General features: G+C 30.0%; 1 protein-coding gene across 2 annotated transcripts in view; it reads right to left on the minus strand.

Annotated features, from left to right (window-relative positions):
- Positions 1-218: 218 nt before the first annotated feature.
- Positions 219-26,090, minus strand: part of LOC117169071 (lachesin-like) — a 388,598-nt gene continuing 362,726 nt past the window's right edge. The window contains exons 8-10 of one of the 2 annotated variants that reach the window (XM_033355181.1): positions 25,481-25,600; positions 23,854-24,024; positions 219-539 (exon numbers count right to left, since the gene is read on the minus strand). In XM_033355181.1, the coding sequence (XP_033211072.1) occupies positions 304-539; positions 23,854-24,024; positions 25,481-25,600 (527 nt within the window). In that variant the 3' untranslated portion in view covers positions 219-303. Of the gene's footprint in view, positions 540-682; positions 964-23,853; positions 24,025-25,480; positions 25,601-26,090 lie in introns of those variants that run through there. The other variant, XR_004466605.1, reaches the window with a different exon arrangement.

Here is a 26,090-nt window from a genome sequence, read left to right on the forward strand (position 1 = left end):
GATAGATGAATATTTCTTCAGAAAGTTAATTTATTTGTTGGAAAGTATATTTATCTAATTTTTTAATAATGAGAAAGGACATCTTTTCTCCAAATTAATTTCTGACGCTTAAAATATAGAGACCCACCTACTTGAATTTAAGAGACTCTGATTTCCTCCTCCCCCATTTTAAGGGCCAAAAAGTTATAACCGGTTCTTTAATCTGGTCCCTCAATCTAATCATTTTTTTTTTTTAATTTGGAATGTTCTCCGATTAAAAAAAAAACGAAGGTGAACGATTTGGTACTCTTGGAATTGATAGCCTTACGTGAATTTAATTAGGTGATACGAAGCTATTAGAATAATAAAAATAGCGGTTGGATGCGTTCTAAATGAGGAAGCAGAATCACCATAATCGTCACCATTATGTCGTGGTCTGGTAGTCGAACCGGTTTCCCTTAATGATCCTTTAAAAACGTCATTAATTCTATGACCCACACCATCTTCCGAAGCCCCATCATCTCCATAGTTCTCATTGTTCTTTGAATCCAATAAAATTTCTGTGAAAAGAAAAAATTGATTTGGTTAAAAATAGTGCTTATTATGGTGAAGCATATAAAAATAATGCAAGTCATTCATTTTAACGCGAGCGAAAAAATATTGCGAGTTAGTATATTAAATAAATACAAAAATATATATTTACACTCGATTCATCTCGTCCGTTCGGGTTTCTTAGTTAAAAAATCAAAATTTGTGAAATCTAACAAAGATTTCATTGGGAAAATACGACTAATTTTATTATGTGATATCACAATATTTAATTTTAATTTCGAAAAAGGATTTTTTGTTTTAATGTTCGATGTGTGTGGTTGTTCCGACACTCGGGATGAGTATTCAAATATTTTTCATAAACTTGGCTAATCGGTTCGAGTTTTCGGGATGACTACTCCATCCTCTTTTCCAAATACCCCATTTTTCAGGGTGACTAGACATAGCCTTTAATGTCAGAGAAAAATAATAAAATTGAATATGCCGGGAATGAAATTTCTTTTGTTTTAATCAAGGATATAGTTCTATATTTTTAAACATGATTAGGTTAGATTTATTTACCACATTTACACTATAAATGATGATTTATATCATCACTTTTAAAAATGAAAAATTTTATTTTATAATTTTTTTACAAATTTATAGCTGCTACTGGTTTCTTATAATAGTGCTTTATATGTAAGAGAATTCTGAAAATTTAGGGAATTTAAAACAGATTGAGAGAAGTCAGGGAATACTAGGAAAAACCTGAAAAATTCAGGGAATTTACGATAAACTGAAACTTACAAAACTCTGTATGACTGTTGTCACTATAATTGGTTATGGAACAATCAGGATAGTTAGGGAATTTCGAAATTGAGATTTTGCAGAACACATTGTCTTCAAATTTCAGACAGATATTCAGCTTGATCTTATTAGTATTAGTTCAAGATTGCGGGTAGCTTAAAACCTGATCAATATAAGACAACTTATAGTATCATAAATGTTTACATCTGATTAAAATATTCTGGCTAGATATTCTTTATAGAAGTTTCTAAATTCAGTACCCTCATCTTGTAGGGTTTCTATTTTCAAAATGGGAGAATTTTCCTATAGTTGCCAATTATTTCTTTAAGTTTATTATAATTAACTTAAAAAATATGCTATGTATGAGAAAGTTCTAAAAAATATTGCGGCTGCGGAAACACAATGTCAACATTGTGTTTCGTCAAAGCTTTAAGTCGAAAGAAAAAAAAAGGGACGTAACAAAAGTTTCGTTACGGTTTTTTTCGTTATTTTTTTCAATATAAAATATGATCTCTACATAATTTTAACACAATGTCTTTGTAGACTAATTATCTGTCGATATTTTTTCATACCTTGCTCAGTTTTTACCCTGATTATTTTTAATCTGTATAAATAATTGACTTAATTGTATTCGGATTCCTACTGCCAATGTACCCGGGGCAAAATCCTAATACTCGGCATTCCTCCGTATATGTTCTATTACGAAAAATAGAGTTCTGCGCGAGGTTGGAAAGAGCTTTTCAGTTCTTGTTTTTCCTCGAAAATGCTCAAAAATTGCGATCTCGGAAATAAGTAGGCTTCCGCGAGCATTAAAGAGGCTTTCGCGATACCCTAAAACTCAATGCTTAATGCTTAATGCTCGCGAAAACCTACTTATTTCCGAATTCGCAATTATCGAGCGTTTTTGAGGAAAAACGAGGACTGAACAGCTCTCTCCAACCTCGCGCAAAACTCTATTTTTTGTGACAGAGCATGCAGGGAGGACTTGCTAAGTATTAGGATTTTGCCCCGGGTATTTTCGATAATTTTCACAGATTCAGTCGCATTTATTTAAAATAGCGATATTATATTCCTATGGCAGATAATGTTTGCACATGCATTTAATTTCACAAATATTAGAATGTCAAAGTCGAATTCTATATGATAGCATAAATTTCGTATCTGAAACGAATACTGACATTTCGGAGAGTTCAAATTTTCAGAAATAGAGATATTGGTAATGTACGCATAAATAAGGGTATTGATATTTAATGCAGCTGCAGTCAAACTAATGGAACAGAATTATGATGCGTGTTTGATATTCCATTACCAGTTGTAATCCTGATTTGATTATTAGTGTTTGCTTGGTGCAATTTTATTTAGACACTGTTTCGAAATAAAAAAAAATGAATAAAAGTTATACCCCTTGAAATGCTAAAATAGCGTCAACCATGATAATTATTAATTATGCATCGCCGGTTTAACGATAGATAAAGGTATTACTTCGACAAAAATTTGTTTTCTCAACAGGATTTTACTGTACACTCTAAGAATATTTCTTATAACATGTACAGTAAGTTTCATTACAAAATAATAAAAAGTATAAATAATATAAAGGCTAAATATGTAATTTTATAACTAAATTGACTCTAAAGTTCGTTAAAAACATTTCTATCTTAAGGTCATTATTTTCCATATATGTCCCTGTGAAAGCTTTTACGAAAACAAAGCTTTTACAAAATGAAGGGGTTGAACCTGACAAAAATAAAAAAATATGTAGGGTTTGATATGTAGGGGTTGCTAATAGACCCTTAAGTTTTATATGTATTTCTTATGGGGAAAAAGATGCTTTGTAATTTTGCGATAATATCGTTAATATCAGGTGTATCAGGCTGTACAAACAAGATTTTCTTCAAATTTAAGCACAGAATACGAATTAATAGTTCCGTTTCGCTTTAAACGCACATAAGCCCATTTTATAGGGACAAAAATAAACTCCTTAAGTACAAAAATAAGATATAATTCATTTTGGCGTTCATCCTAGTTTTTTGCTTCTTTTTGCAGAAATTGTTTTTAATCAGAAAAAAATTACTTTGTAACGATATGTTGATGTTTTACAAATTATTTCGATGTTTTATTATTTTTAAATTTTGCCTTAGACTTTTTAGTTATACAGATATGATAATCAACTATCCTTAACAAAAAAAATTATTTAACCGATTTATTTTTGGCTAATATTTTGATTCTCAGAATTGACCTAATAGGAAGTTTCTGTTTTGTTTAAATATTTCAACTTTTTTTCGTCTCTTTAAACAATTTATCATTATTTATTGCTATTATTCCTTAAAATAAAACCAGTTAATCTAAATATAGTTCAAGTTTTATACATGCATTAAAGAGAACTTAGAGAATAGAGTTCTAATTTAAGTAGACCTCTCCCCATATAGACGGAGTTCGATTTGGAGAATTAGACTGCTATAAATCAAGTGGAAAGAAAACATGCCATATCGATGCTTTATAAGAAAATGGATTGGATGAGAAATCATAAACTAAATAAAGAACAACGTGTAAATGATCCAGCAGTATATTCTTTACTACGAAATATTTTAAAATTTGATGCAATAACTATTGCATACTTGAAAAGCGTCAAATGAAGGAATACTGAAACGATTAAAAAAGTGGAAGAAAAGAGGGGAATTGTGGGTCCGGAACAAAGAACCGGTTATAACTTTCTGGCAACAAATTCACAAATGTTTCAATAACTAATTTTTTTAACGTTTTGGTTTTTTCACGCATTATAATCACTTTATATTCAATTTTTTTTTATAACTAAATATTTGTATTTTCTTAAAAAACAACAAAATAATCACCAAAAAAGTTGTTAATTTATTTTTTTTTATATTAAGTTCGAGAATTAAACAATATCTAAAGAAATTATATAAATTATAATTAAAATTGAAATATTAAGATATTAAATAAATTTTGTTTCATTCATAAATTTAAGATGCTTATGAAATTTGTTTTCTCATTCAAAATAGTAATTTTTCGAACTGGAAAAGGAAAGGAGGAAGTTCTGTCACAGCCTTTTCCAGCTCAAAAATGATCAATAATTGCTATTTTTTTGAATTGAACTCTAATTTGTAATTTTTGATATATCGACGTGCCCAGATAGAAACGTACTGTCCGTAATTAGCACCTCAAAATACGATAGTATATGTGGTTTTAACAAAAAGAGATGAAAATATTTGGGTCCCCCGAATGATATTTTACTTTTGGAATAGAAAGTCGATTTTTCAAAAGGTTCCAAACAATTTACTCCAGAGTTAGGAAAAGTCATCAAAATAAACAATTGCGAAAAAGGCTGAAATGTAGAAAATAAAACACATACATAAAAAGATAGTTTAAAAAACTAGCTTTCATTAAAATAGACCTCCTACGAAGAAACATAAATTGCCTCTGACAAACAGGCTTAGAATAATAAATAATAATTATAATGCTTCAGTAATGCGACACATCCGAGGTTCACGAAGGCACAACGTTGATTTAAAAGGTGCTTGATTGTAACACGAATCACCGAGTAATCCCATTTTTTTCCACATGTTCGGCGCTTAGATGAGAATCACACGAGTATTTCCACGCTCGATATCACAACGGCAGGCAAGAATTCCTCTCTTTGACGAGGAATCCGGTTGGTAGATCCAATTTATCGTGTATCCCTGCAAGTCGTAGCTATATACATTGAGGACCGAAAGGGTAGGAAAGGTTTGGAAAGGGGGATAGTAAAAGCGAAATAGAGCAGAGGGATGAGAGCAAGCGGGATAAAATGGGTAAAATGGGAGAAAATAGGAGAAAATGGGGGAAAATGGGAGTGAGGTTGCAGAACGTGCGGCAGCTCGCCGAAATAGCAGTTTAGCACTGATAACACTTGGCGGACTTTTATCGATCATGTCTGGCAACAGATGGCTCACCCAATTCCCGAGACCCCACGTTTTGTCTGGCTAGATGCCCTGATAAACGATAACTAATACGAGGAGGATATTGTTTCGCGGACTTTTAGTCCGGCCTGACGTGTTGTGGCATATCTACACAAGGCGCCATACTCTTTTTCACTTCGCCTCACATATGTTTTCTACTCTTTATAGTTTAGATCTTTCAGTTTCTAGAAGAAATAAACTAATCTAGTTTTATTGTGATTACCCGATTAAAGGAAGTCCTATTGGGATCTCATCGAGATCATGGCTACAGTATCGCTAAAGTATTAGGTATAGGACAAATCAGTACTCTAGTACCAATTTTCTTGACCATTTTTTAAAGGCCAGTTAGAAAGAAAGGAATTGAAAAATTGCTAGTTATTTTTTCCTAATTTTTATACGTGCTGAGACTTTTGTAGGAGGAAAGTTTCGAGAAAGTTCTAGTTTATTTTTTTTTAAACTTTTTGCAAGTTCTAAATAATTAGTAAGGCAAAAGTACTAGAAAGTTCTATTTTCCTTTTTCTTCTCGAAATTTCTATAAGTGCTGATGAGTGCGTTATTTGTTAATTCAATTTAAAAACAATAATTATTCAAAAAAATTATCATTTTTTATAGGTATCTCCTTACTAATTCTATGTTAGATAGTTGTCGTTAGCAAACATTCTTATTTAACCAAATGATTATTGCTTATAATTATCTTTTCTTAGAGTAATGATAGAAAGTTTCCTTGTTCGTAAAAGCTTTAATTAAGCTTTGACTTTTTAATTATGAAAGAATAATAAGTGAACCTCAACAAGAATTACTTTTCAAATAGTATTGTATTTTTTAAGTGAATTATTTTTCTTTTTGTTTTCAAATAGTTTAAAACAAATTAATTTAAACAAAAAAACTATCTTACACAAGAGACAGAAGGGACACCAGTTTAGCTCCCCTATCCTTTCCTGGAAAAAACACATCTTGTCGATGATAATATATACAAATAGAAAGATTAAGAAGTTCTCAAACAAATAATTAATTAATTATAAAATCTCATGGAACAAGGTAAACTTACTGTAGTCCGGAAATTGCTTCCGTTACTCTGTTGTCTGGAATTTGTTCAGGATGGCGGGGGGGGGGGGCTAACCTTAGGAAGAAGGGGAAAAAAGGGTATCTGGAAAATAAAATAACTATTTGAATAATGTTAGAAAGTTACGGTTTTTTCTATAAAGTTTTCAACTTTTTTCTATTTTTCACTTAGAACTGGGTAAAAATTATAGCGATTTAAAAAACATAATGGTGTAAACAAACTGTTATTTTTTATAACTATCTTTTTCTATATTAATGCTAGATAGTTGCGGTTTTGTTCTAAATTTTTTTTATTTTGTCCAGTTTTAACTTATTGAGATAATAACTAATGCAAGTTAATAAACATAATTGCTTAAACGAGTATTAAGGCGTATTCAGATGAGCGGTTACCGGTTCCGATTACGGTTACGTTTGGAACCGTCGACAAATCAGCGCGCAGCACGATCCGGATCCGGTTTAGTTTGAATGTTTAGATTTCACTCTATTTTTAACCGTGGTGATTTTAACCGGGCCACGATCGTCGCTGATCGTAGCGAATCACAGTGGTCTATGAAGTCACGTGACTCGTCAGCTGTTGTCAGCTGACTTGAAAAAAATTCTTGCGTACCTCGTGCAGGCCTTGTGTGTGCTTGTTGTCAAGTTTTTAATTAAAAATAACTCCGAAACCCCACATTTGAATGGAGGATGTCTAATTCATCCTCATATATGAAAACAACAATGACGGCAAACATGGTTGAAACCAATGCGTCATGTGCATGAACCGGCCCGTCAATCGTAACCATAATCCGCCATAATCGGAACCAGAAATCGCTCGCGTGAATATGCCTTTATGGTTTATAACTATCTTCTTAGAATTTGTTTAACGAAGATGAATCCTTTAGATTAAAAAACGAGTTGCCGGGGCAGTTTTAAAGTTGTAACTTCGAAAAACGGCATTTCCAGAAAAACGCATTTAATGTTGGCGAGCGCCATAAGCGCACGTGTTACACTTTTTCTTTTAAAATAAGATACACCCGTTTCCGCTTGCTTTGAGGACATAAATATAGTTTTAAAAGATTCAGTATAGGTCTTAACATTATTACTCACTTAAATCCGAAAATAATAGTTTTGAACCGGACTTCAAAAACTCGAATATCTCCCAAACTAGAACCTCCCACAAAGGCCCTTTTCTTGCGGATTCCAATAAATAATAAATATTAATATTAATTTTTAAAAAAGGCTCTCAAGGAAAATGGATATTTTATATGATTTATACAGAAAATTTGAAGAATATTTCAAATATTTATTTTATATTTCAGACAAATATATTATTAAAAAAGAAAGAAATGTTTAGGAAATAATTCTCTTGATTGTTTATTAATTATATGTTCATTACCAGAAAGTTAAGCAAAGTTGAAAATCTCAGAAAAAACGCCACTTCCTTATTATCTAAGAGGAGACAGTTATAATCAATAATCAACCGTTTATATAATTATGTTTGGTAATTTGAATTAGTTGTTACCTCATAAAGTGAAAAGTGAACAAAAATTTTAATATTCAAGAAAAAACCGCAAATTTCCAGCATTATTGAATGAGAATATTGTCAGAAATAATAATGAGATGCAATTAATTAATTAATTATGATTGTTATTGTTTAGGAATGCCTAAACAATTATGCGTTAAGAAATTAAAAAGGTAATACAGATTTTATTGAATTAAAATGATTTTGGTGGAATTAATTTGAAATTTATACTACTATATGTTTTATTATCTTATCTTGTATCGCCATAAAAAATTATTACCTCACTTTAATTGAAAATTCGCTAAAAAGTGGAATTGTCATTACCATTGAAATATTTTAATTTTAGGATACAAATAATTAAAATATCTAAATCTATTAATAAAAAAATGTTTACTCTCTAATAGTATTTGGAAAATTTTAGTGATATCACAAAATTCTGTTGTGAAATTTTTGTGACTCCTTTCCATTGTAATTTCGTAATTAATCCTACTAAGAATGTATTATTTGGCGACGTTTTTACCCTCGTTTCTTTCGAGGGTTTGTTTTAAGTTAATTACTGTCTCACTCTGATTGAAAAGTTGAAAATTTCAGAAAAAGCGCGACTTTTTAAATCTTTTCTAAGAGAAAAATTCTGAAGACAATAATAAATTGTTTAAACAATTTCTGTAAACTTCTAGTTATCAGTATAAAGTAATATTTCATGAATTAGAAACAATTTGTATTTTTCATAAGTGCAAAAAACTATAATTATTAGAAACTCGCGAAACCCACCTTTTTTACTCATGGGATTATTTTGGGGACCCTTTAAAATAGACGTATGGGAGTGATATTGGAAAAATAAGTTTTATTCTATTCTATTTGTAATTGCTAAAATTAATGTTTAGTTTTAACAGTTTTTGGGAGAAGGATTTATAAAGATTGGGGGAAACATGCATGTAAATTAAAAAAAATTCTAACGCATTCTGAGAACACTTTTGTTTACAAAATAATTTTTTTTTGAAGATTTGTGATGTGCTTAGAGGTTGTCTTATTTCCTGAAATCACAAATTTTAAATATTAAAACAAACTTTTTCACTGGATTAAGTTGACACGAGTCCCGAGTGAACCTCTGGGGTAACCTGATAAACCTGAATTATCATACCTCACCTGGTCAGTATTTCGCACCCAAGTTTTTACTGTGTAAATGTATTGTTTATTATTTTGCCAACTTTGCTGATCGTACATTTTAGAAAGTGCTTAGTTCGCACTTTGTATAATTGTGCCGAGCTGAGGACCTACGTTCATACCTACGATTTTCCAGATAATACAAAGATTCATATAAGAGAGAAGGTGGCTTAGCTTGCTCGTCGCGTAGGGTATGGCAAAAAATATCAGTTGCGATTAACTAATTTGAAGAGTTAATGTGTTTAACAAGTTATACTCATATCTTGATTAACAGTCTTATTTCGTAAACTCATAAAATTTACATATTAAAACTGAATCTTTTTCATTGATTCAAGTTGACCCGAGACCCGAGTTAAACTCTGGAGTAAATTAATAAAACTGACTTTTCCTACCCCACCTAGTCGGTATTACGTCCCCCACGTTCTCGGCATGGCGTACCACAAGTTCAAGAGATATCTGAATCACTACCAAGATACAGTAAACACCGTTATAATTTTACCTGCAACAAAATATACTCCCAAGTTTTTACTGTGAGAGCTTTCAGAAAATATAGACACAGGCTGTTGTAAATATAATGAAGTTTTCCAGTGTATAACATATGTGATTAAGAAATTTCGGCAGGGGCTTGAGTCTCCTCAGCCCCCCCCCCCTCCCTGGTTACGCCAGTGTCAAAAGGGAATTAAAGTAAGATATTATTTTACAAATATCTGTTTCATTTCATAATATTTCATTTCCAAAAAGAAGGAGATTGTTAAAAAATATGATTCTCTTTAATGTTGATTTATTATCTGTTCCTATCGAAAAAGGCAAAGCAAAGTTAAGCATTTCAGAAAAAATCGCAAATTTTTAGCACTTATCTAACAGAAAATATTTATAAACAATAATAATTTGTTTAAAGAACTATTTTTGTTAGCTTGCATGATTAATTGCTGTATTAAGTGCAATGTGGTAAAATTTAAAAATGTTAGAAGAAAGTGTGACTTTCTGACCTTATTCACATCGAATATTATTATCAATAATAATAAATTGTTTTAACAATTAATTTGGTTAAGTTTATTTAATTATTTACCTCACTTTAATTGAAAATTGGTCAAAAAGAGGAAAATTAAAAAAAACGGCGACTTTCTAATTTTATTCTGAGAGAAAGTTTCTAAAAATAATAATAAATTGTTTAAACAATATATGTAAATCTTTAATTATCATTATATAGTAGTATTTCATATATTACAAACAATTTGCGAAAACACAACCGCAAAACAAAACTTAATTAGGGTCAAAATCTCACAAAACCCATTTTTTTCACTTATGGGTTATTTTTGGCACCCTATAAGAAAAACTTAAGGCGGTGATATTCAAAAAGTAACATTTTATTCATATTCTGTGGCTAATTGTGAATAGAAATTTTGAGGTTCAAATCGATTCAGCTGGACGATTCTGAATCTCTAAATATAATTTCTTTGCAAAATAATAGAAAATGAATTTATTTTTTATAGATTCGAACACTTTTATGGGTGATATGCATAGAAATTAAAGAAAAATCCAATTCTTTTTTGAATCACTGTACTATCCACTCAAATGCAATATATTTTCAAATAGGAATTTTAAAATAAATTTGAAATAAGCTATAATTCGTTAAAATCAGAAAATATAGGGATTTTATCAAATGTTCAGATCATAAACTTTTTGAATATTCAAAGTTATAACAGTTAGCGCCAAAATTGTTCAATTTCAAACAAATACAATATTTTTCAGACTAGGTTATACCAATCTTTAACCCTCGTTTTCCTATTTTTCACTTCCTAAAACAAAAATATATTATTTTAGAAGAACCGTAGGATTCCGAATATTTATTAAATATAAATTTATAGGATATAATTTTTTAATTTGATAGATAATTTTTCTGCGAAATGCGACATTCCACTTTTTGCAATAATACAAAAAACTATCAATTAAAAAGTTTGCGTAGGGCGTAAACGTTTGTCTATGTACTTGCTTCTATACTCTGTTCGAATCTTCTTAGTTTTCCATTTAAAAAGATGCAAGTACTAGAAGTTTGTTGAGATTCCTTGGATTCGTGATTCGACAGTCGCCACTTTCTAACTTTTTGTCCACCTCTTGGCAAAATGGCAAAGGTTCACACCTATATAAAAGTCCTATATAAAGCACGCTTCATAGTACAAATTGATTTAGTGTAAAGTTTCGAAAAGTTCATTATAGCCACAAAAAACTAAAACCTATTTGATCCATAATTACTCCGGTCACGGTACCTTCTTAATGGTAATTAAGGTACTAATTTAGAAACTTACTTTGAAAATATTTCCATTTACTTTTTAGTTTCCCCTTTAAAGGACAATTAAGTGGTATAGTCGTTATTAAATTGTTAAATAAAGGTCACGGTACCTTCTTAATGGTAATTAAGGTACTAATTTAGAATCTTACTTTGAAAATATTTCCATTTACTTTTTAGTTTCCCCTTTAAAGGACAATTAAGTGGTATAGTCGTTATTAAATTGTTAAATAAAGTTCCTGACAATTGAATATTAATTTATTTTCCCTCGTTAGAAACCTAGTTCTGACCCAAGGATATTAGGCTTTTGCTGAAACTTGCAATCTTTAAATATTGTTAAATACTGTAATAAATATATATGTAAAATAAACCATATTCTTTTGTTTCTTTTATAGCTTGTAGATATAAATTTAAAGACCTCTATTATTTCAGTGCTCATTATATGTGATCCGAAAGTCAGAACGGAGCATTAATTTGTTAAAGACCTTACTTTCCTTATTATTTTTAAAATTTTTGACGATGCAAATTAATGTAGTTTTCTTTTTTTTTTAATTTCATTTCAGTAAGCATTTTTGACTAAAAAAATGTTGAGTCTCAATTTTGAGTAATAAATTATTTTACACCATAATCACGCAATGACAACAACTTTTTATCCAATCGTACACCGTAAAGTAACTATTATTATTCGAATTATATTTTTCCACTGAAAGCTGGGTTCTCTAATTTTATTTTACAAATTGCACTGTTACAAAAAAAAAACTCAATATAGTTTCTATGGGACATAGTAGATTGTAGGTCCAGTGGAAACCAAAAAATGGTCATATGCGAAATTTATCATGCACCCTCAAAATTTGATTTTATGGTTAAAAACTGTTTTTTGGTAGGTACATGTATATAATAATTATAATTCCGTTATTTTTTATTTGATTCCCAATTTTTGCTGTTGGTTGAATGTACTACTTCAGTGGATAATGATTGAAAATTTCATATCAGCTTTCGCTGTAGTAAGGAATTCAACTGCCAAATTAGCTTAAAATTCGATAACTTAGTCCAATTGAAACCAATTTTAATGTTAAAAACTGATAAAACACTAAATTAAACGAAATTTCAATATATCAACAGCACAAAATGATTCAATTAAAAAAATCATGAAATTGTTGTTAACTTTAAAGAAATGTGGAAAAAATCAGAAACTTCGAACTGTTATTCTACTTTTAAATGAAATACACAATTGGAAATCAAATAACAGATCGCGGATTTATGAATTATTATTTACATGTACCTGGCAAAAGACGGTCTTTTAACCACATGAAATTTTGGAGGTGTATGAGAAATTTCGTATATGAAATGTATTATTTCTACTAGACCTAGAATTTCCTGCCATTTGAGAAATTAGTAAATTTGACAAATTTCTTAAACTTCAAAAAAATTCCAATTTACATAGAAATACGAGATTTTAAAAATTTTATTTCACGAATTACTGGAGTTTGCTTAAGGTCAACACCTACAAATGTTGCATCACAATATCTCTATCTGAAGACCTCTATTTAATAGAACTCATTAAATTTAACAAATTTAAAATTGCAAAAATTCGAATTTTCCTCTACGCACTCCATTATATTTTATTTGCCAGTTAATTGTATTTTCCCCACATTCGTGCACAGACCTTTTAAAACTGAAGGTCAAAGAATCGACAACTGTAGTTTGGAGATCGTGAATTCTCTTCGGCTTTAACGAACACATTCTTATCACGTGTCTCGTGCTTCGCACTTGATTTTGTCAAAAATATGCAATTATCTATATTATATTCAACACTATTATATTAAATGCATATTACAGTGAAACTGTTCCATAGCGCCGATTTTGGGGATGACAGTGGGTGGGAACTAACTCATTTTAGCCCGCTCTGCTTTTGTTTGTTAACGCTTGAGTGCCCGTTTGAGTGACAACCGCAGACCCCGCGCACCCCACGCAGCTCCTGTTAGACCTACCTGCGGCGCGGCGTCATTTCTCGGAAGGGCTATAGAAGGGGGGGGGGGGGCTATTGAAGGATTTCACTGGGTATTTATGTTTGTATCTCGGACTGGTACTGCTTATTCAGATATTGCAAAATAATATACAAATTTTATTTTTCATTATTATCTCAGATACCCTGAAAAATTAATCATTTCAATAAATTTATATTGTTGCAATTTATAATATGCATTGGTTTTGAAACATAAGTATTTCCATTGTCTTGTTTTTATCATTGACAAAAATTAACATCCTATAAAAAAGCAATTTTGTTATTAAATCTTTTATTGTAACTGGTGTCGTTTTTCCATAGATTTAATTTCGAACAACGTTTGTCTTTTCAGGTTTTTTCGTACCTTGTGTCGTTTTAAAAAAATTAATTTTGAATATTTTTAATCTTGTTTTTCAGGATTGAAAGAAAATCCACTCGTCCTATCAAAAAGTTGTTTATCACAAATTTGTAGATATTTTTTGGATGCGCAACTTTTGTCTATTAATTTTTTAAAAATAGTTTGTATCGTTTGTCCAAAGAGTGAATTTGTTAATTAATTTTTTTGCGTGGTGTGCATTGTTTTTCCAAAAATTTAATTTCTTCTATTTTTCATGTTATTTTTCACGATTAAAACCACCCGAGTCGAAATATACGCCCTACTTTGACACTCTTCACGTTAATATTAGTAGAGGCTAAGGTTGTAAAATAGAGGATATTCCCATACGATTTTTGCCCCTACTTTAGTGCTCTTATGGGCACAAATTTCCAAATCATATAGTAGAGGGTACGCTGGGTAGTTTAATAAAAGTTAAAATCGTATTTGCTTTACATTGCGTTGCAATAGTCCCGAAATTATAGGGAACAGTTATATAAACCGCACTATTTATAATCGCACGCTATGAACATTTTTATTTTTCGCGGGTTCGAACCCTATAAGTTTCGCATTTCTAACGCCTAAAGCCTCTCGGCTAGCGTAGCTTGAAGTATGAAAAAAAATCTGATATATAACTTACAGCTGTGCAAGGCCGTCTGCAAATTTTTGTGACCCATTCTGTAAAAAATATTGCTACGCTTATAATAATATATGTAGTAAGATTTTAGATTTTAAAAATATTACAAATTATTATAGTATATTTTATGTGCTTTAACAAGATTTATAATAAATCCAAAAATATTTCAAGATATTTTAAAAGATTTAAAAAAATTCAATATATATTTTCAGAAATTTAATAGATTTTAAAGGATTTCCGCCAATTTCCGAAGATTTCAAAAGATTTAACAGACTTTAAAGAATTCAAGAAGATTTTTTTGTATCTTAAAAGTACTTTAAAATCTTAAAACTTATTCAAATTTTACGGAAATTCTTTAAAAATTCTTCAAAATGACTTAAAATCCCTTAAATTCATTAATAATATCTTGAACTCTTTTAAATAATTCGAAATCTTTTGAAAATCGACCATAAACTTTAAAAAAATGTTAACCAAATAACTCCCCTTAAATCACTTGAAACTCCTGAAAATTTCTTTAGATACATAAAAACATTTTAAAATTACATGAAGACTAAAATTAGATGAAGGCTTCAACTTTGAAAGATTCAATTTAGTTTTAAATATTAAATTGTCAAATCTTGAACGCTTTGAATTTAGAATTGTTGAAATTCAAAAGTATACAATTTTTTATTATTTAATTTTGAACGATTTTAAGCATAAATAACTTTCAATTATCGAATCATAAAATATTCAATTTTTAAGGTTTTGACATTGCCCTATTTTCTAAATTTTTTATCTGAAATCATTCAATTTCGTGATTCTTCAATTCAAAAGAAAATTGTGTGAAAGAAAAATCTATTTCTTCAGAATTGGTGGTAACTAATTTGGAGTTATTTTTTGTGGTAAAGAAAAAAACTCAACGCAAAAGATATGTATCTTTCTTACCTTTTTATTTTGACGCATCTTCTCGTGTGTTTGACACCTTTTTAGGGGGGTTTTAGATCTGGGTTCTTTATAACTATCTTTAAAATCTTAGCGTTGGTTTGCATTTTTCCTTTTGCTTGCAGCCACCAGATTAGGGAAAAGTCCTTTCCTCTTGAAGCCATTTCGATGTTATCACTTTAATATTTATTATTTAAAACCAATTAAACTGTTGCTTCCACAAACTGTGGTAATGGAATTTTAGAAACAACAACAAAGTATATGTCATGAGGTCGCAGGTGCGACATATTTTGTGCGTTAAAATTTCAGACCATTAAAAGAGAATTTAAAAATTATGAGGAGAATATGGAGTTTTAAAGGAGACATAAGTAAAACTCAAGAATATAGAGGCAAGACCTTCAATGTAGAGGCCGAAGCTTATACAGAAGCAACATAGAATGAAAATATCTTTAGGAGTGGCTATGTAGGAGCTGGTAGAATAAACAGCCGCAAAGTAGGGACAATACTTCCACTTGGAGCGTCAAAGTAGGGCCTATATTTAGACTCGGGCATAATTACGGATCATATAAAAAAATGGTGTATGTCGAATTCTGTAGCTCCTCTTGGGTTAAACAGCTTTAGGGCCGGTTAATCCACCTCTGAATAAAAGCTGCAGATAAATTTATCTGACAGATAGGATACTTTCATATTGATCCACTGTTGGATAGCGCTATCTGACAGATAAAGGGGGAGTTACCTGTTAGTTAACTATCGGCCGGCCAAAGTGGCCAATAACGAATTTATCTAGCAGATAAACACGAAATACAGAAAAAGTGAGGTTAGACAATGCTGTCAAAATTTAATTTGTAAATGTTTACGATGTTGATTTTGGTGATAACTTCGACGAAAATATTGAAGAAATAGCCGAAATTCCTAATCGCGTTATAAATAGAAAACCGTTTACGCTTTATGCACGCGAAGCTCTTGTTCCATAGTTGTCAAATTTCAGACTTTTATGCAATTACAGAACAAAGAATAAAATATGAAATAAAAATAAAACCGCCAGAATAAGTTGTGAGGATCCATTGACAGGTTATGTTTATATTCCTCTATAATAATATAAAAAAGTCTAATTTTATAATAATATTTCGTTGGTGTTGTTTCCGGAGGAAATTGTTTATAAACCCACCAATTAAAAAAAATCAATTTATGATAACTGTAAATAATAACACTTGCTTCATCGTTGTCAAATTTTAGACTTTTTGTCATAACATTACTGAATAAATAATAAAATGTCAAATAAAAATAAAACCGCGATAAAAAGTTATGAGATAAAAAACTCCAATTCTAAAATGACATTTTTTTGGTGTTGTTTTCGGAGGAAATTTTTCATAAACTTATAGATTAAAAAAAAAATTTGATGCATATAATAATCGTATATAATAACTCTTGTTTCAAAGTTATTACATTTCAGATTTTTTGTTATGATGTGACAGAAAAAAAATATATATCAACTAAAAATAAGACCGTGAGAAAAAGTTGTGAGGCTCGATTGAGAGGTTATGTTTATATCCCACTACAGTGAAATAAAAAACTCCAATTTTGACATACAATTTTGTTCGTGTTCTTTTCAAAGGAAATTTTTCATAAACCCACGAATTAAGCTAAAATAATGCATAATAACCGTGCACTTCTTCTATTTATTAATAATTAATAATATGACAGATTCACAGCAACAACAGTGTTATATAATTGTGACGCTATTTCTAATAAGCGTCAACGTCACAGAAGTGCCAGTGACTTGAAAACGCAAAAAGTACTAGTATTCCTTATATCTCCCTATGTAACTGAAGGATAACTATTCAGCACATGAAGTACAGTGGATCAACCCGAAATCATTATCTGTCAGATAAGCCGTACGATAAATTTATTCTCCTGGATAACTATCTGACCCTATATATAGCGGTGGATCACCCGGCCCTTAGTCTAATTGCTTTCTTTCTAGTTTGTGTATTTTATCAAAAAAATTCCATTGCACTTAATATGGAGAATGATTTTTTGAAAGCCCCCCCCCCCTCTTAACGTATCACGTATTTTGTGAATTATCACAAAGAAGTCATTAGAATAAATTGTTCGTATTTTCTTCCACTACGAATAGCTGTACATAGAATGTTTAAACCTTGAAAAACGTGGTCTCAAAAATGTTGAAAATGTTCTCACTGTTTGAATTTTTATCAAAAATTACATCTTTAAATAGATGTTAATGATTAAAAAATATTTGATTAATTGAAAGAAAGCGATCTAGCGAATCTGGTTTTTATTTTAAATTATTTTATTTCCGGTGAATGGAAATTAAAAAGGAATAATTAAATTTTGAAAAAAATTAATTATTGGGTAATTTATTATGAGAAATTGTGTGCCAATCATTCATTAGGGATCATTCATAAATTACGTAACGCGTTTTTTTTTTTTTTTTAAATAAAGATGAGAATATAATTTTCGGAAAGTGAACAGTGATACAGCGATATGAAAAAAAAGAAAAATGCGTTACGTAATTTGTGAATGATCCCTTACGTTTAGTAGTAATTTTTTGTTTTTATTTTCTTTTTGCTTTTCCTCCAGCATCATCAATTTATTTGTACTAGGAGACATTTTTTCGTTTCAACAACGGTCGACCTTTATGAAATCAAAAAATCTTTGCTATAAATTAACATAATATGTCTTTTTTTCAGGAACCACAGTCACAGAAGACTAAATAAAAGACACAAGAAGGTATTTAAATTCTTTTCTAAAACTTTAAATTATATTTTAAGGAGAATATCGTGGTTATAACATAATAGTCGTTTTTAAATTTTGTACGCAGCTCATTTAATCTTTCGAAATACTATTCCTTTGAAAATCAGATGCGCACATAAGTTTAGGTTTGTTCTTTTAATTATTTATCACTTAAATTTTAATTTACAATTGTTTTTAAGCGTGTACTATATTCTTTTACAACTAACCTATGTAAATATAACCATAATGCTCGAAATGTCAAAATCGGGGCCATAATCTGAAAGCCTATAACTTTGTTTCGGATTGAAGATAGTAATACAGATTTTCTTGAATGAAAATGATTTCCGTACAATTCATTTGAAATTTATACGATGTTTTATTATTTTGTCTTGTATCGCCATAATTTTTATGTATAAAAAGCAGACGCAAATGTGGTTCAAGACAAGTTTTCTTATTAAAAAAAACGCACATTAAAAATTTAATTACTTTTTATTTAGAGTATTAATCTATTTATAGTCATTTTTACAGTATACTTTACACTATAATAGATACCTCGAAACTAAAACTTATTATAATTTTTATAAAATTACCCAAATATCATTGATGGCCATAAAAGTGATGGGTTCTTCACATATGTCCGCATATATAATTATATAAATGACATTCTTAAATTAGGGTAATATAGTTTTTACTCTGGTAATATTTATAACCATGTTATTTTTGGACGAGGAATGTTTAAAATAATTAGAGAGTTTTGATTCTGATTATAGTAGTGAAAGGTAGCAAAGTGATAAATCGTGTAAGCATCACTTTACCAGGATGTATTTAACGAGAACTTTTTTATTTTATCTCTCTAGTCGAGTAGCGAGTATAATATTCGTCGACCACCCCTCTTTCACTCTCTTTGAGGGCTACTCTATGCTTAAAGGCGAGTTCTGTTTAACGGTTAATCCTAACAGCTTATCTGATCGCGTGACTATGGAGTCGGGGTAGCTGTAGCATCAACGAGAAGGCAACTCCGCGTGCGAATCAGCCGAGATACAAGACAAGAGGCGTTCGTTTACACCGGAAAATTTCTACTATTAACGCTCGACGCCCGACGCTCGCCAACCATCGCCTCGTCTTTTGCCGTGCCAACAGAAAGGATCTTATCTCTCCTTTCTCTATAATGCAGCTACGGAAAATTAGACGAAAAAGCCAATTGATAAAAATACTCACGCCTGCTTTACCTTCGCCTTAATGGATTTAGATAAGGCGCCACTCTCTTAGAATAATCAACTCGACTGGCATAAAGTCTGCATTTATCTACTCGCACCTGGTATTAAATGAAAGCATAAAAAAGTAAAAATGTAAAAGGAATTGTTTGCTTTTTATTTGGGTTCGGATCTTACAAGCTAATTAGGGGATGATAAAATTATAAAATGAGGGGCGGTCCATAAATTATGCGAAGTTCTTCTTATGAAATTTTGAACCACATCAACCTTTATGAATGCATGTATGTTTTGACCCCCTTCAACCAATATTATGCAATTTTTATCGACTAAATTTTGTTTTTCAATTTATGTAGGGGTCATCCAAAATTACCATAAGACGATTTGGATCGACGGGGAAAGGGGTGTTGAAATATTATTGCATATTTTGTATCCACAAAGTAGTTCAAATTCCAAATAAGTAGTTGAATTTTTAACAAGATAAGATAAACTCTCGACAAAAAATGTAATATTGATATTTTTTCCAAGAGATTTTCATTTTAATCAGATTGAACAAAAAAGACGAATTTTCAACAAAATAGTTCAATGCCCAACAGAAAAAAATTAATTTTTAATAAAGAAGGAGCATCTTTAACCAAAAAAGATAAAAAAGTTTACCAAAAGAGATGAATTTTTTTATGAAAAAAAAACGAATTTTCAACAGAAAATGTTATAGCTATACAGTAGATTCTACGAGACTTCTCGCTGCGACACACATTATTCAGTCAATAACAAAAAATTGTATTCAGAATGTAAAATTTTGAAGCCAAAAATAGCAGTTTTCTACAAAACTGTTGAATTTGCAATAAAACCGAAACATTAACCGAAAGAGATCAATTTGCAACAAAACCAAAATTAATTTTCAAAAAAAGACAAATTCTCAACAAAATACATCTATTTGTTACCAAGTAATTTGATACCAAATAGTTGAATTTTTAACCAAAAAGATTAATTTTCTACTGAAAAGGACGAATTTTGAACAAAATACATGAATTTTCAACCAAATAATAAAATTTTCAACTACAAGAAGATAAATTTTTCACTAAAACGGTGAATGTTCAACTAAAAGCACAATTTTTTAACAAATTAGTCCAACTGTCGACCAAATAGTTTATTTTTTACCGAATTCTTCTACAAAACAGTTGAATTTTAAACTCTACAATGTAAATTTTCAACATATAATTACGAAATTGTACGTTTTTAAAACTAAATACTTATTTTTGTTTACAAATTTGACTGTTTCTGATTTTATAAAACCTTAGAAACATTTCGGATTTAAAAGTAATGAAAACGAATACATAGGATTTAAGAAATGGATAGAGAATTCAAAAGAATGAAACATTCAAAGTTACTACTTTAATAGTGACATATATATTTAAAGGTTTTCTATTTCACTATATAATAAATTATTATTTAAATCCATTCACAATTGAAAAATTCCGATAAATCATTCAAAACTTGATATTTTTGATGTAGCTTTTTTCAAACCTCTTTCTACAGTAATCTGTAAAAATCAAAACATTTTTTAAGTGATTAAAGTGTACAAATTTAAAATTGGGATTATATTAATTTTTTTGTTACATATTTATATTATTAGTCGATAAAGAACCAATTTTGAGATATTTGTGGTAAAAAGAAACACTTCAATTTTCATTAATTTATCTCCAACCATTTTTAAGTTATTGTCTTAAAAATAAAGGGAGACAGACCCCCCCACCCATACACACACACAAACACATGAAAAATTCCTTAGAACGTTCTATGAGGCGTCTATCAAGTAAGAAACGTTTAATTAACGAAGTGTCTCATCGTCTCAAAGTTTGCGATATTTTCCATAAGTTTGGCTAGTTGTCCCTAATTTCCAGGGCGACTAGTCCATCCCCTTTTCCAATTAACCCAATTTTTCGGGACGACCAGGCGCAGCCTTTAATTAAATCATTTATGAAATATAAAATATGTATATTTTATAATAATTAATTTTTATGACACATGCATGATTTGAGACTTTTGCGATGTCTATGAAGCTGGACTAACGGTCTGATTATTATTCCCTAGGAAGTTAGCAATGATGTTAGAGGTAAATGATTAAAATTATACATCTATGAGCTCGCATTTAACGATAATCAGCCCACTTATCGTAAAAACGGTGAGGAAATTTTAGTTGCTGATAAAAGAATTTTGCGGTATTTTGTGAAAACTTGCCACGTATAACTAATCAAATTATCGTAAATTACCGAAAATTTCCATAAGTTTCTAGAAATCTATGGACATTTTTAACATTTAATTTTGGGTAATTTATTGTAAGTTACCATATTTACCTTAAAGTCACCATAAATGACTGAAAATTTCTTTGCGATCATGCTTCCTTTATTTAAAATCTAATATGGGCTGAAATCATGACTGTATTTTGAGAAATGTCTGAAATTATCTATTAGTTATTAAACAAATATCGTATGCGCCAAGGGTGCATAATATACTATTATTACTAAAAATAAAATGAGATCATATTTCAGAAAATTTCTTTTCCGAGAAAATACAGTAAAAGTGATAAGAAATAAAGTAATAATATTAAAAATAAAAAAAAGATTACACATTTTTTCGAGGCCTATTGTTTCGTGTCTATAATACGTTAAGCGGTTGCGAAACCAAGGAGCCTAAATAATAATTTAAACCTCTTAAATGATGGAAATGCACCACTGAAATAGAACTATTTCTGACATCAAAATATTTGCAACACAGGAAAAGCAAAGCTTCTGAACATTTCATCTGGAAAAGGATTTTCTCTTGATATCATATTTAGTATTGGTAGTAAAATCCTCATTTGAAAATAAGGTAAACAACCAGGTTCGCAGTAGGGTAAATGTGCACACAAAAAATATTTTCATGCCCGCTGGACTTAATCAGTATATCTATGTTTTTTGTATTGCTGATTTTACATCTACTTTTGCCTTTTTCGAAAAAAAATATGAGCGAACTGAGTTCTGTGGACACCGGATTTTTATTCAGCGACCCCAAAAACATATATAGATATGCTGATTAAGACCCTAAAATTATATAGATATGCTCGTGTAGTCCGCTAGGTACAAAAATATATATTTTTTTGTTGTAAAAATATACACAAAAAATCGCTCGTTACGTCTATTTTAGCGTTTTTTGAAAATATATAAGCCAACTGGATTATTTTGACCCCGGGTTTCAATTCAGCGACCCCAAAAACATATAGAAATGCTGGTGTAGTCCGTCGGGCAGACCACTTTTTTGTGTGTTCCGGTGTTATATATAAAATGTTTTCTGTTACTATTTTTATGATAAATTCCATTTTAAAAGAATAAAAAGGTATTACTGGCAAAGGTTTGGAAAAGACCAATGGGTGCATAAGATTTGTAGTGGTTGGACGATATGTTATTTGATAGTTGCATAGTTTTTTTATGTACCACACATTTTTATTTAAAACGAATAGGCTCAGTAATAGATTATTCTTAAATACTAAAGGTTAGATTACTTGATTAATAATGCATTTTTTATCAAGTGTTTGAAAGTTTGCAAAGAATTGGACGAAAAAGTAGAATTGTATGTTTAAGATACAAAATTCAGCTTTTTTGATCTATAAATATTAATTAATTTAGATTATATAAGCGTTTATATTTTTAAAATACCGAATATGAAAACAACTGTTTCTTTTTTAATATTAGAAATAATAATTTTTTTCTCAAAACAGGTAAATGATCAATTCTATTTCATAAAACTTATGACTACGTTTTATTCACCTCCTGACATTAGTTGCCCGACTTGAGATGCACTGCAAAAATAATATTCACGCTAGAAGTCGGACAGGCTGTCCGAACCCTGGGCAAAATAAAAAAATCTGTATTTTAGTTCGGACAGATTTTAAATCTTTAAATATACAATACATAAATTGAAATTTCCGAAGATTTGGAAAACTTCAAGCTTCCCACGTTTTAAAAATGGAGCTATTTAGATCAAAACTCAATTAAAGTATATTATAACTTCAAAATAAAAATGATATATTTTCTGACATATAAAACAGCATATGCACATACCAATAATGGCAATAAAGTCTGATTGACTTTCTAAACATTTTAAATACCATTATAATTACTAAAATTTAAGATTTTTCCACCACTGAAACATGTACGAAGACCGGTACACTTACCGTATATCAGTCCGATGATATTTAATAGCAAGTTGGTTATGATAGCGGCACTAGGCAGGGTATGGTGAATAAAACAAACACTAGCATTACTTGTTTTATTTACCATGACTCATAATGCTATCATAGCCGACTTTCTCCTATCGTGTAAGTTATTGGCACAGTTTAATGGTAATGCGTATATTTTGCCGAAATCGATAAACAGCTTGATATACGCATTTTCGCATACAACAGTATCTCCCGGGTTAAAAGAGCGCCTCACTGACGTCGTTATCCCGCTTTTTGTAGCCGGTTTTATTCGCGGACAAGAAACTAGAAAGGTACATTTTACTTTCTACTGAGAACGTTCCGAGGAAACGTCTGGTAAAGTCTCAAAGTCTTAATGTCTCAGGAAACTTTACGGCTTTTTTCTTTTCGTTCTGTTTACCTTATCAGAACTTTATTCGCCCGTCAAAACTCACCGTAAAGATGAATGCTTCCCTCGGCGTCACCCAACGAGTTCTTCGAGATGCATTTGTAGCCACCGAAATCTCGATCCTGTAGACCCTTTATCAGCAAACGCATCTGTGCACTATAGACGGATGATTTTGCCTCCGACATTGCATATTTGTCGTTACTAATTATCATCTCCCCTAAAATCACAAAAACAATACTTTTTATTATTTTAATTAAAAGATGTACTATAGATAATATTCTGAATCAGGGAAAATCTGGGGCAAACCCAGGGTGGATGCAGGTCAGAGACGTTGAAAAAAAATGGCAAAACTGAGGAAATTTCTGTAAGACGCGCTTTAAGTAACTGAAGAATAATAAAAAGTTGACTTTAGTTACTTTTCATTCAATAAATTAATCCATGGGTTCATTTAAAATATTTTAGGGTAATTAAAAATATGAATGAATTTTCCAAGATTCACGAAATCTTATTGGACTTCATAGAATTTCACAAGATTTTGTAATAATTTAATAGATTTCAAAAAATTTTTTCACAAGAAGTGATTGATTTCGTAGGGTTTCAAAGATTTTTTGTGATTAATTTGAATTAATTTATAATTGATCCTGAATTCTTATTAATTTGTCATGAATACTTTTACATTCGTTTAAATGTTTTTATTTACATTGAATTTTTATCAATTCACTGAATGCTTCTTGATTCAGTAGATTTTTTAGAATTTTTTTCTTCAATTCATCTTAAAGTATTTCTAACTCACTTTTAAATTTAACTTGAGTGGTTTTTAAGTGGTTTTTAAGTTCACATATTAGGTAACACGTCTTTCTTTTGCTTAAATATAGACAAAAATAAAATTGGGGTGATGTTAAGAAGGACACATCAATATATAAATAAAAGAAAATCGCGTTACTTAATACGTGAACAGCCCCTGATTTAAATTAGTTTCTTTTAGACACTTTTTTGGTTCAAGCAGTTCAAATTTTTAAATGAAATTAGGTTGTGACATTCCTAAGAATATTAAATAAAAAAAATGTTAAAGATTTCATTCAATTTATAAAAGATTTCACATTAAAAATGTTTTAATATTAGAAAGTATGTTTTAACTTTGGTTTTTATATATTAACGGTGAGGAAAAATAGAAAATTAGTCGGGGAAAAATCAGGGAAGAATCATGAAGTTGAGACAATAATGTTTTTCGGCCATCCTGAACAAAGCGATTTTTTTGCTTTTCACTATAAAAAAAAAACAAGTGAAATTTTGAAAATTATGAAACAATCTTTTCTTATGAATTATAATGATAACATTTTACAAAAATTTTATCAAAAAGCAACTGGTGTGATATATTTAATAGTAAATAAATTGACATCCATTCGAAATAATTCATTCCTAAAGTCATCTTTTCGAAATGAAAGATTATTTATTGCAAATATTGACGCAGTAATGTTATTTATTATATGCATTAGGATTTAGGAAGATAATGTTTGTATTAAAATTTAACTAGCAATAATATTGGAAATTCGAATGACTTTATGTCACATGATGCATCAACGTTATTGACATTTAGATATTAGAAGGAAGAAAGCGCTCGCGTTTTTATGTTGGGATTTAAGATTTATGCTTTTACATAAAAATGCTTTTACCTGTATCACGGGTCCAATAATTTATAGGCTTCGGAGAAGCTTCTACGTAGCAGACCAGCGTAACGTCGGTAGTGGTTGGAGCCCCCACAAGCTGATTCGGCACTTGAATCAATGGACGAACTGTAACATGACAAATTAGCGGATCAATTATGTTTGAAAACTCATTTATCTCTTTTGTACACAAATCATAAATGAGTTTTCTATTATTTTAATTAAAGAATCAGCAATTGATGATGTAATTCATTTTATTCTTCTATGCCATTAATAACTTGCTTCTTTTTGTGTATTTATGACGTTCTGAATTTGGTTTAATTTGTAACTTTCATTTTCAAAAGAGTACAAGTTTTCAAATTTTGCATAGCGATTGCAGCGCTTCCGCAGGAAGTTAATAAATAAATAATATAATAATATATAATATGATAGTAATAAATAATACTAAAAAGTAAATCAATAATAATAAAAAAACAGTTAATAAAAAAAATAACTCTATAGAACTCCACGAAAATAAAACTTCTTTTGATTCAACGTTACTTCTTCTAAGGTTTCAACTACCTCAATTAAATGACAATTTCTTTAGAAAAGTTTTCCAATTACAAGCACATATTCTTCA

The sequence above is a fragment of the Belonocnema kinseyi genome, chromosome 3 (genome assembly GCF_010883055.1).
Source record: "Belonocnema kinseyi isolate 2016_QV_RU_SX_M_011 chromosome 3, B_treatae_v1, whole genome shotgun sequence".
Classification (NCBI taxonomy): Eukaryota; Metazoa; Arthropoda; class Insecta; order Hymenoptera; family Cynipidae; genus Belonocnema; species Belonocnema kinseyi.